General features: G+C 43.7%; 1 protein-coding gene across 17 annotated transcripts in view; it reads right to left on the reverse strand.

The window, feature by feature from the left end:
- Window positions 1-13,200, reverse strand: part of DTNB (dystrobrevin beta) — a 380,746-nt gene that overhangs the window by 358,296 nt on the left and 9,250 nt on the right. For 15 of the 17 annotated variants that reach the window (XR_007356069.2, XR_007356070.2, XR_007356072.2 and 12 more), the window contains one exon: window positions 2,510-2,577. The exons of 1 other annotated variant lie outside the window; for it this stretch is intronic. Coding sequence is in view for 4 of the 16 variants with exons in the window: in XM_048846100.2 (XP_048702057.1) it covers window positions 2,510-2,577 (68 nt within the window). In the remaining 12 variants the exon portion in view is untranslated. Of the gene's footprint in view, window positions 1-2,509; window positions 2,578-12,045; window positions 12,600-13,200 lie in introns of those variants that run through there. One more of the 17 variants, XR_007356071.2, reaches the window with a different exon arrangement.

Genomic DNA, 13,200 nt, shown 5'->3' on the forward strand with positions numbered 1-13,200 from the left:
ATAATGCTTCCCTCCATATCAAATCCCCTCATGTTGGGATACTACAACATAGAGAAAAGGAGTAATTGTGGCACCTTAGAGACTAACAAATTTATTGGAACATAAGCTTTTGTGAGCTGCAGCTCACTTCATCAGATGCATGTAGTGGAAAATACAGTGGGGAGATTTTATATACACAGAGAACATTAAACAATGCATGTTACCATATAGACTGTAACAAGAGTGATCAGGTAAGGTGAGCTATTACCAGCAGGAGAGTGCGGGGGCGGGGAGAACCTTTTGTAGTGATAATCAAGGTGGGCCATTTCCAGCAGTTGACAAGAACGTGTGAGGAATGGGGCGGGGGGGGGGTTGAAATAAACATGGGGAAATAGTTTTACTTTGTGTAATGACACATCCACTCCCAGTCTTTATTCAAGCCTAAGTTAATTGTATCCAGTTTTTTGTTGGATCTTTTCGAGTAGGGTGATCTCCTTCTTGGAGATGGGCAATGACGGCCCGGTGATTGGCGGTCTCGGACCTCTGATCTGTCCCGAGCCATCGGAGATGGTCAGGGCCAGTCCCAGTGTTCTTGCCAGGTGGCATGTGCCTCAGAGGGTCTGCGCCAATCCACCAGAGAGGAAGCCTCGAGTCCCTCGATTGGTACCCCCGGTGCAGGGACCAAAGAGGGCTCCGCCTCTCTAGTCCTGAGGAGTGACAGCTTCGGGTGGGCAAGCAATGGCAGGACGCCCCTCTTGATGGAGAACGGTGCCACTGAGTCGGGGACACGTGCATAGGTCCCAATGCGGGTTTTCCTGGAGACTAGGGTACCACTGGAGCCAGTGTGGGTGGCACCGGGAGCATCAGGATCTCCTGAGCTGCTTGAAGGGCTTCAACGGCACCTGAAGCTGGCCAGGGCCTCCACCCCTATCTGGAGTCGCAGGTTAAGTATGGGATGGGCTGCACCGCTCGACTTGAGCTGGGGCCTGACTTCCCGAAGGAGGCGTTGAGCTGCCCGACCCGAGTCTTGGCTCACTCCCAGCCCTCTCCTTTCCCTTGCAGGAGGTAGGAGATCTTCTCCTTGGTCTTTTTTGGCTTCCTGACCGGAGCTGTGGAGGGAGACTGGTGCCGGCTCATGTACGGTGACGGCGGAGCATTGCGCACGGAGGCCACGGTGCTTGGTGCGGAGTTGGACTGCTGCTCCGGTACCGGAGTAACGATTCCGTTAGGAGTGCTTTAAGATGGTATCGTGCTTCTTCTTCTTCATCCTAGTTTGAAGGACTTGCAGATACAACACTTGTTGCTTATGTTCCACTCGCCTAAGCACCTTAGGCAGCTGGTACGTGGATCACTGATGGGCACAGGCTGTTTGCAGCAATTGCAGGGCTTAAAGCCTGGGGACCAGGGTATGCCCTGTCCCCCGGCTGAGTCCCATTCGGGACTACGAGAACTTCAAGAACTACTACTAAGGGTAACTAGCTGTAACAACAACTATTTACAACTATACTACAAGTTCTACAGAGTTTGTACGAACAGAGAATGAGACAACGATAGCCGAAGCAGCAGATGCTCCAGCACAGTCACTGGCAGAAAGAAGGAACTGAAGGTGGGGGGAACCGGTGACACCCCTTATACCGTGGCATGTGTGCACCGCTCCAGAGGGCACCAGAGCCGGTCCCCTACAGATACTGTTGAGGGAAAAACTTCCGGCACCGGTGCATGTGGCAAGCACACACCAAATATGAAATGGACATGAGCAAGTTCTCAAAGAAAAAAGTGTGTGATTGTGTAAATTAAAGAATACCATATACATATGTAAAAAGGAGGAAGAACTAGGGATGCATAAGAACTTTAACTCTGGCTGAGTTTCCTGACTTGAGTGTTTCCCTTAGAAACTGATAACACTAAGGTTGCAAGTACTGAAACTATAAATGTAGAGTGTTCCATAAATCCACTCTCTTTGGAGTAAAAAATGGTTACATTGTTGTAGTTTCTTTAAAAACGCTGTAGCACTGTAGTGGAGTTACTATTTACTGAGTACATCCTTGTGGCCACATGTTTTGTAGGTACCCCACCTCTGTTAACCCCACTCTTGCAGGCCCCTTAAGAACTCCAGGCAGCATTTCATGTGGCTAAAAGCATCCCCACACAGGGCTGGTTTAATAACAGAAGTGGTTCAAGCAATCCTCACGGTCCACAAAATAAAATCCATAACCGTAAGAGTTTATACCTAGTCCTGGTTCTTCTGCTACACATGGAACTCTTCCTCTGTCCCAGTCTGACATCCTTCTGGCAGCCACAGCCTGGCAGCTTCCAAACCCCTGCATAATCAGGGTCTTCCCTGCAGAAGCCTCTCTTACTTCCTGCATTTGCCTAATCTTCCCTCCTCTCTGCAGCCATCTTCTGCCCTTTATAGGGAATTACCGTATCCAACACAGTAATCAGAGCTGGCCAGCCCCATGCCCTCCAGCAACAAGCCACCCTACCTCAAATACATTAATGATGATTTATCTGCAACACTGTGACTTACTCATATCCATGAATAGCTGTCTCTTCTCTGCCATTGTCCTTCTCCTCTTCCCGCTCTCCTCAATCATTCTACAGACAAAAAAGTAGAAACAGTGTTTATGCTACCAATTCTCCTAGCACAAAACCAACATACTGCAAACAAAGTTTATTTTCTTCATCAAGTGAAAGATTTTGATTTCGACCTGTTCTTGTCAAATCTAGTCAAACAAGTGAAAGTTACAGGCAAAATCAGCAAAAAAGAAAATACTACTGTCAAGCGATTACAAAAATTAATCGGGATTAATCGCACTGTTGAACAATAGAATATCATTTATTTAAATATTTTGGATTTTTCTACATTTTCAAATCTATTGATTTCAATTACAACACAGAATACAAAGTGTACAATGCTCAACTTATATTTATTTTTGATTACAAGTATTTGTACTGTAAAAATGATAAACGAAACAGTATTTTTCAATTCACCTAATACAAGTACTGTAGTGCACTCTCTATCATGAAAGTGTAACTTACATACGTAGATTTTTTTTGTTACTTAACTGCACTCAAAAACAAAACAATGTAAAATTTTAGAGCCTACAAGTCTACTCAGTCCTACTTCTTGTTCAGCCAATCACTCAGACAAACAAGTTTGTTTACATTTACAGGAGATAACGCTGCCCACTTCTTGTTTAGAATGTCACCTGAAAGTGAGGACAGGCGTTCTGATGGCACTGTTGTAGCTGGAGTCGCAAGATATTTATGTGCCAAACGCACTAAAGATTCATATGTCCCTTCATACTTCAACCACGATTCCAGGGGACATGCATCCATGCTCATGATGGGTTCTGTTCAATAACAATCCAAAGCAGAGCGGACTGACGCATGTTCATTTTCATTATCTGAGTCAGATGCCACCAGCAGAAGGTTGATTTTCTTTTTTGGTGGTTCAGGTTCTGTAGTTTCCATATCTGTGTTGCTCTTTTAAGACTTCTAAAAGCATGCTCCACATCTCATCCCTCTCAGATTTTTGGAAGGGACTTCAGATTCTTAAACCTTGGGTCGAGTGCTGCAACTATCTTTAGAAATCTCACATTGTGATTTTTCAAATCTTCAGTGAAGTGTTCTTAAAATGAACAACATGTGATCATCTGAGACTGCTGTAACATGAAATATATGGCAGAATGCAGGGAAAATAGAGCAGAGGACATACAATTCTCCGCCAAGGAGTTCAGTCACAAATTTAATTAACGCATTATTTTTTTAACAAGCGTCATCAGCATGGAAGTATGTACTCGGGAATGATGGCCAAAGCACAAAGGGGCATACGAATGTTTAGCATATGTTTAGGCTGACTACAAAAGTATCATACAAATGCCTATTCTCACTTTCTGGTGACATTGTAAATAAGAGGAGGGCAGCATTAACTCCTGTAAATGTAAACAAACTTGTTTGTCTCAGCGATCGGCTGAACAAGAAGTAGGACCGAGTGGACTTGTAGGCTCTGAAGTTTTACATTGTTTTGTTTTTGAGTGCAGTTATATAACAAAAAAAACGCTTACACTTTTAAGTTTCACTTTCACAACAAAGATTACACTATGGTACTTGTATGAGGTGAATTGAAAAAATACTATTTATTATTTTACAGTGCAAATATTTATAATAAAAAATAATATACACTTTGATTTCAATTACAACACAGAAAATGTAAAAATACATCCAAAATATTTAATACATTTCAATTGGTATTCTATTGTTTAAGAGTGCAATTAAAACTGTGATTAATCGTGATTAATTTTTTTGAATTAATTGCGTGAGTTAATTGCGATTAATCGAGAGCCCTAGAAAATACATATTTTTAATCTAGTATTCTTTTGAACAGAGAGTTATTATCTTACATTTTTGAAGTGCCTTTCACACTTTTGGGTGCCATATTAAAATGATTAGCCTATTCAGAATGGCAAAAGTGATCTAAATTGGAAAACTCCTAAAGATACATTGTATCAAGTATTATTGAAAATATACATAGAGATTTTGCTTCTCAAAATACCAAAGCAAGCAAGAAAGCACCAATTTACATCAATATTTAAATTTTAAAAAAAATAAAAAAAATAAAAAAAATTAAAAAAAACTTTTCCAACTTGGTGTATGACTGAAATCAAGATTGGATGTTTTCTAAAAGATATGCTTTAGGAATTATTTTTGGGAAGTTCTATGGCCTGTTCTATACAGTTGGTCAGACTAGATGATCACAATGCTCCCTTCTGGATTTAAAATCTATGAATTCCATTTAACTTCTCTTACTGACCATGATTATACTATTATATTCTCCTTAGTGACTGATTCCAGATTTGAATCAACCCTAAAGAAGAGGAAATGTAAGTGACACAGCTTGATGTTGATATAAAACCAAAGAGTTCACACAGGCAAATGTTAACATAATATTCATCAACTACTTAAATATAAATGTATTGAAGATGTTTTAGGGCTTTATTGTTATTAAGCGAAAGTAGCAGATTAAATTACTCCATGATATTAAAATCATTCTGATTGAAAGGAACTTCTGAAGTTAGAGATCTAGTTCACTCTCATGCAATATGGCAGGACTGATTTAATTATGCCTATAAGGCATAATAAAAAATGAGTAAGTATATAGTCTTGACACTAAATACATTCAGTGATAGACTTTCTACAGCTTCTCTTGGCAGCTTCTTCCACTACCTGTTAATATTTATTTTCTGGAAAGGATCTTTAATTATATGATATTTCATCTTGAAGGATCCCAAACCAATTTAAATTACCTATTGATAATACAAACCACATACACACAGTACATTGCCCATATTTATTTTATTTCCACATTTACATACATATTTAAGAAATCTTTTAACTCAGAACCATTAAACTGTGCATGTAAATTCTCCAGTTTTCTGATGACAAATTCAATAGTCTTTCAGAAACAGCAGCAGCATAGTGCATACTTGTTGTTGCTCTTCTCTGAACTCTCTCCACATCTTTCCTAAAATTGTGAATTGGACACAACACTCTAATAGAGACATAATCTGTGCCCAGGAGAGCAGGAAAATTATCTCTCCTGTCTTATATATGACACTTCTGTTAATACATGCCAGAATATTATCCTTTTTGCGCAACTGCATCACATTATTGACCCTCACTCAATTTGTGATCCATTATAATCTCCAGATCTTTTTCAGGAGTACTGCCTAGCCAGTTATTCCACATTTTGTGGCTGTGCATTTAATTTTTCCCTCAAGTGTAGTACTTTGTACTTGGCTTTACTAAATTTCATCAAATTGAAGCAACCAGAGGAGCTAGCAAACAGAAGCAGCTAACAGGGGAATTTTGCAAGAGATGGGGGGACTAGATACACTTAACATTCTTTCAACTTAAAGCCAAAAACACCCTCTGATAAAAACACAACATCAACAAAGGAATGAGCTGCAGCAGTAAAAAGAAATGCAGACAGAAGTCCATCAACAGAGTGGGGGCTCTCCAGTTTATTGAACTAGGTTGTATTTCAGCTCCGGTTGAGCTTCTTGCACCCATTTTGCTGCTGCTGGTGGTTCAGGCTCTGTGGCGCCCTTTGGTGCTGGCTCCCCTGACTCTGGTGGGGTTGCAAGCACGGGCTCTGGTGCTGACTGCTCCGCCAGTTCCGATCCTTGGGCTGGTTCTGACCCTGGGATCTACAACCACTGCCATAGACTCTGGTCTGGGGTCTGGTTCCACCACCTCTTGCTTGGTCCCCGGGCCTGTGGTACCAAAGGACTCAGACTGGGTCCTTGGAGGAGGCTCAGGAATGGAGTTAGGTGTGGAGGCCTGTTTAGCCTGGCTGCAGGTGACCATCCCCACCCTTTTTGTTAGCCTCACATGGTTGGCTAAGTCTTCTCCCAACAGCATGGGAATGGGATGATCGTCAGACTGCAAAAGTCCATATTCCTGACCAGCCCTTGTACTAGACAGGAAACTTGGCTGTAGGCAAGTTAAAAGAGTTGGCCTTAAAGGGTTCACCGTCACTTGGGCCTCTGGGTTGATGAATTTGGGGTCCACCAGGGATTGATGGATAGCTGAGACCTGTGCTCCAGTGTTTCTCCACGCAGTAATCTTCCTCCCACCCACACTTACAGTTTCCCTTTGCTCTGGCGTATTTGCGAGGCATCTGGGCCTGAAGGCTCTCAGTGGGATCCCGGGATGATGAGTTGCAGTCGGTTGGTGCTCCTGGGGCAGTTGGCCTTCACATGCCCCAGCTCATTACATTTAAAGCATCGCCCAGCTGACTGTGGGCTGGGGTGAGGTGGGTGGTTGGAGAGTATGGTGGTGGGACAAGAGGGCATCTGGGGTCTCCCTGGCTGTGTGGAGGGCTCCTCCTTGTGAGGTGGGGCCTTGGGCTGACTCTGATGGTGGGGTATCATCTCAGGTTGCCTCTTCCGGTATCCACACCAACTGCTACTAGCTTTCTTCTTCTCCGCCACCTCCACCCATTTGGCTCAGATCTCCATCCCCTCCATTACCATTTTGGCTTCCCATCTAGAATGTACCTTTCTATTTCCTCAGGAATACCCTCTAAGAACTGCTCCATTTGTATTAGGAGAGACAGATCTTCAGAGACTTAACATTTGCTCCTGATTTCCAGGCATCCCAATTTTTACAATGTGGTAGACGTGTCGGGAAAATGCCACATCTGGTTTCCACTTTAGGGCTCTGAACCACTGACGGGCATGCTTGGCTGTTAGCCCCATCCTACTTCTGGCCTTTTGTTTAAAAATTTTATATTCATTCATGTGTTCTTTAGGCAATTGAGCTACCACCTCTGCTAAGGGTCCACTGAGCTGTGGCCTCAGCTCCACCATATACTGGTCTGGAGGGGTGTTGTACCCAAGGGAGGCCCTTTCAAAATTTTCTAAGGCCTCTGTATCATCGCCTACCTTGTATGTAAGGAATTTCTTGGAATGGGGAGCGGTACCTGGAGGAGGACTGTTAAGGCTACCTGGCTGACCCAGCTTCACCCTTTCCAGCTCTAAGCGCTTCAGCTCTGTCTCCGCTTCTAAGCACTTCGCCTCCATTTCTGCCTCCAAGCGCTTCACCTCTCTCCTCTCCTCCGCCTCCAAGCACTTCGCCTCCGCTTCCTCCTCCAAGCGCTTTATCTGTAGGAAGAAATTCCTGTCTTCCGCAGTTAGAACTCGGTCTGGGTTAAGGGCATCCCTTCATCTTGGCACCTGGATCTCAGGTTGGGGAATCATAGAATCATAGAATATCAGGGTTGGAAGGGACTTCAGGAGTACTGAGCGCTGACCATTCTCTCCAGGGAAATCTCCAGTCCCCCATCCCCTCCCTTCATTTCCGTCATGGAGCTGGATGTCTGGGCTTGATCTGGGTCTGCCTTCTCTGTGGCATGCCGCTTTGGGAAGACTGGTTGCTCTAGGGTTTCGGTGCCCAACTGCAACTTCATGCATAGGGCTGCCCTACTCTAGCCTAGCTATTTCGTTGCCATGAAGCTAGGGGGGGAAAAATAAACTGCTTGTTGGACTCCCTGGCTTTGCAGGCTGAACCCTTTGCGGGCCTGTTACCCTTCAGGCAGCAAAGAAAAGAAAAGAAAAAAAACCTCCCTGGCTTTAAAATGTGTCCTTTTAAAATCCTGAGATCTGTGCCTCTGGTTCAAAATGATCCCACCACTCTGACACCATGTCAAGGCTAATTCTCCACTCTAGCACTTCGAGTGCAGAAGGTGGGTGCCAGCAAGGATTCTAAAAATTAATACTGGCCACTTCAGGCTTGTATTCAACTCCCAAGGTTACAGCTTTTCTCTGACCTTGGATTGGTAGATGCTAACACCACGCAAGTGCAGAACTCCTTTGAGAGCCCAGAAAGGCACACTTGGGAATTCCTTCCTGTGGAGTACCCTCAAGCCCTGTCACCGCCCCCCCCCCACAACCTCCGGGGAATAGCCGAGAAAGAAAGAAAAAAAAGTAAACCAGCTGTTGCCACCAGCTAATTAAACATGTGCACAAACCTCCTAAGACACAAAAACCCAATTCTGTTCTTCAAAAAGGTAAATTTTATTAATAAAAAAAGAAAAAAATACATCTGGGAACTCAGGCTACTGCTAGATTTTAAAAGAGTAACTACAAGGATTAAGCACAAAGAATAGCTTTCTTGAGATCCAGCTTAAAGGTTACAAGCACCTGGAGCTAGCACTGAGGAATCCAAAAGCCACAACGAAATAAAAGGGATAAATCTAATCGCATCTTCCTAAACATTTCCTGATCTGCTTACATAGCTGGAGTTTCTTTCAAATGAGTAGTTTCTAGGTATGATACTGATGATTTTTTCATACCTGGTCCAAGCTTCTTACAGCATAGCTGCTGCCCTGTCTTCCTCTCCCCAGGAGGACAGACAAAAGGGAAATCTTGTTTCAATTTTAAAAAGTTCTAGCCTTTCCTTTGGCTCTTTTGGCCAGGTGCCCACTCACTTCCTTTTACCAATGTATAGCAGCGAGACTTTTTAACCCTTTATAGGTAGGGTAATTAGAGAACAGCTACTACGAGGGATTTTAGAAGTACTAGTTGGCCGGGTGTCCATAAAAGGGAGCTACCCCCGCCCCTTCATTTATCACAAGACCAATTCTCCAATTTGTCAGTCATTTTGAATCCTGATCCTGTGCTGCAGAGTGCTTGCACAACCCTTCCCCAGATTGGTGTCATCCGCATATTTTTTAAGAATATACCCCACTCCATTATCCAAGTCATTAACAAAAATATTGACTAGTACCTGGCCGAGAACAGATCCCTGTGGACCCCATTAGATACAGCCCCCCAGTCTGACAGCAAACAACTGAAAACTACTCTGAGTATGGTCTTTCAACCAGTTACTATGTACCTGATAGTAATTTCCACTAAACCACATTTTCCTCTTTTGCTTATCAGAATGCCATGTGGAACTGTGTCAAAAGCCTTACCAAAAATCAAGGTATATCACATCTACTGCTCTACTCCTATACTCTAGGCTGGTAACCCTGTCAAAGAAGGAAATTAGGTTGGCTTGGCATGATTTGTTCTTGACAAATCCATGTGGACTATTATTTATATAACCCTATTATCTGCAAAGTGTTTACTAGTGGATTGTTTAATAATTTTCCCCAGTATCTATCCAGATATCAAAGTTTCCTGGTACTCCAACTGTATCCATCTGTTATCTCATCTTATACTTCGGCTGACGCTACTTGGGGCAGAGCCTGTCATTTTGCTCTCTTTGTACAGCACCTAGCACGTTTTCCTGATCCGTGACCAGGGCACCTCAGCACTATCATAATATAAATAATATAAAAGCAGAACTAGTAGTAACAAACAGTTAAGATTACTCTACACTTCCCACTGTAAAGATCCTGTATTCAAAGGATTATAACTTAGCCAAATTTTAGATGTTTGGGTTGAAATTTTCCATGCAAGTTGTCTGCCTCAGGCTGAATGTTTTTGGATTGTTGAAAATTATATTTTGCCCATTGTTAAGGCTGATTCCCCACTCTGGCACTTCAAGTGCAGAAGGTGGGGGCCCGCAAGGAGTCTAAAAATTAATACTTGCCGCTCCAGGCTTATACTAAACTCCCAAGGTTACGGTTTTCTCTGACCTAAGATTGGTAGATGCTGCCACCACCCAAATGCAGAACCCATTTGAGAGCCCAGGAAGGCGCACTTGGAAATTCCTTCCTGTGGGGTACCCTCAAGCCCTGTTATGACCCTTCCAGGGAAGAGCAGAGAAAGAAGGAAAAAAAAGGAAATCAGCTGTTGCCACCAGCTAATTAAACAACGTGCACAAACCTCTTAAGACACAAAAATTCAATTCTGTTCTTAAAAAAGGTAAATTTTATTAATTAAAAAAAAGAAAAAATACGTCTGGGAACTCAGGCTATTGCTAGATTTTAAAAGAGCAACTACAAGGATTAAGCATCAAGAAGGCTACCGGCATTTTGGGCTGTATAAGCAGGGGCATTGCCAGCAGATCAAGGGACGTGATCATTCCCCTCTATTCGGCATTGGTGAAGCCTCAGCTGGAGTACTGTGTCCAGTTTTGGGCCCCACAATACAAAAAGGTTGTGGAAAAACTGGAGAGAGTCCAGCAGAGGGCAACAAAAATGATTAGGGGTCTGAACACATGACTTATGAGGAGAGGCTGAGGGAACTGGGATTGTTTAGTCTGCAGAAGAGAAGAACGAAGGGGGATTTAATAGCTGCTTTCAACTACCTGAAAGGGGATTCCAAATAGGATGAATCTAGACTGTTCTTAGTGGTACAAGATGATAGAACAAGGAGTAATGGTCTCAAGTTGCAGTGGGGGAGGTTTAGGTTGGATATTGGGAAAAACTTTTTCACTAGGAGGGTGGTGAAGCACTGAAATGTGTTACCTAGGGAGGTGATGAAATCTCCTTCCTTAGAGGTTTTCAAGGTCAGGTTTGACAAAGCCCTGGCTGGGATGATTTAGTGGGGATTAGGTCCTCCTTTGAGCAGGGGGCTGGACTAGATGACATCCTGAGGTCCCTTCCAACCCTGATATTCTAGGATTCGAAGAACAAATTGTATCAAGCCAACCTAGTTGCTTTCTTTGACAAGATCATAAATCCTGTGGATGGGGCTGGGGGGGAAGTGGTAGATGTGGTATATCTTGACTTTAGTAAGGCTTTTGATACTGTGTCACATATCCTTCTCATAAACAAACTAGGGCAGCGGTGGGCAAACTTTTTGGCCCGAGGGCCACATCTGGGGTGGCAGCAGCACACACGGGGCCCAGGACAGGCTCCCTGACTGCCTGCCCTGGCCCTGCACCGATCCAGGAAGTGGCCGGCACCACATCCCTGCAGCCCCTGTGTGGGGGGGGGGGAGGGGGCACAGGGCTCAGCGTGCTGCCCTCTGCCCCGCCCACTCCCCCACCCCAGGGGCCATAGGGACTTGGTGCCAGCCACTTCCTGGAGCGGTGCAGGGCCCACGGTGCCACAGGGATGGCAACCCTGTGAGCTGGATCCAAAGCCCTGAGGGTCTGTATCTGGCCCGCAGGCCATAGTTTGCCCACCCCGAACTAGGGAAATATAACCTAGATGGAGCTACTATACGATGGGGGAAAGATTTCAAGCTTCTGAAGTGCTCAATAAAACCCTTTATCAGCTTATTTAAAACCACTTTATATTCCTTTTTAATTAAATGTATATGCCCTTTAGAGGTTCCTGAACTTGAGATCTTGAGGCATCTGCTCTGAAACAGGCATCTCAATGGCTACCTCCTCAGACATCATGCCAACTAGATCAGATTGTATTGAAATGTGGAGTGGCACCCCAGTTCTTTATGATCACATGACAAAGACTCACAGCTTGAGTGAACCAAACATTGCCATCCCATTAATAATCATTTTCCTTGTAAAACAGAGCTATTAGGAACAGCAAAAAAATGTCATTCTGAGGTTATTCTTTGGTCAGGAACTTAGCTATCAGATGTAACAGAAGAAAGATATAGTGGGAGCTTCCCTCCCCTGTAGTTAAGAGAAGAAATCACTCACCAGTAGTTTCTTCCCATAGCTTAGTGCACAACGTCAGTAGTTAGCTCAAAGCTTCTCTCTCGGGGTGAATCAATATTGAAAAGTTCAGGTCCACTACCCCTGATTCAAGAACAACTTGAGTGTATTGACAACCAATCAGCTTAGCCTGTTTACTGTGTTGCATTCATGCCAATTAAGTGTCTGCTAGCAACATCTTGAGATATTATCCTCTCCCATATCTGCAGGGCTTCCTGATAAAAATGGTATGATCCTGTCTCTCCCAAATGGTTTACACAGGACACAGTGACCCAACCATCTGGATCAGACCAACTTTAGGGATACTGCATCCTTGAATGTTAGTAGTCTCTGAAGATAAGGGTTGTCCTGATAATTCATATGCAGATTTTTTATTCCTGTAGACACTAAGTACATTGGGAGAAGTCACCCTGCATGGACATTTCATCCTCAGGTGCATGAATCTACAATTCGGAGTGAAGGAATTTGAAGTTCATCCCTAAACCAGTTTGTACCTGGACTACCATCAGTTCAGTCCAGATCAGTTCACAGATCACCTCATCATTCAGATGTACCTGTGTATCAGTTGAAATTACTAATACCTCAGGATCCACAGAGGTTGTCTCATGTGGATACTTTCCATGAGTACTATGAAAACTGCTGTAGTCATTTGATCTACCCTCTTTGTTCACACCTACTGACCCTGGTACCTGAAAGAAAAGACAAAAATAGAACAGTCACAAAAGTCAATTGTGCAGGTGTCTCAGTGCAGTGGGAGCTATGAAAACCAGAATCCTAATGCAATGGGCAACACAAGTTTCACCAAGCGCCAGAAAAGCCCTGACGCTCCAGACAGGAACAAACACTTCAAGGTGTGTCCAAAACTTAGCGTGTCCAAACCAGGAGCTGTTGGTACTGCTGAACAACTTATCTTCACTGGGGTGAGAGCTCCAGCCTAAGGACACACACTATACAATGAGAAAAGTTGAAGTGGTGTCAACTGAGACACTAGGCAGCCCTAACAGCAACCCAGAGAAGCTTATTGCTAGCTGTAGCCTGAAAAACTCTGAATTCAAGCAACAAGAGGGTGCCTACCTCTCATGGCAGGTGTTGGTTCAAGATGCCTATTGCTTAAACCAACCGATTTAGAAAGTTTGAAGA

Source organism: Caretta caretta, chromosome 3, assembly GCF_965140235.1.
Source record: "Caretta caretta isolate rCarCar2 chromosome 3, rCarCar1.hap1, whole genome shotgun sequence".
Taxonomy (NCBI): Eukaryota; Metazoa; Chordata; order Testudines; family Cheloniidae; genus Caretta; species Caretta caretta.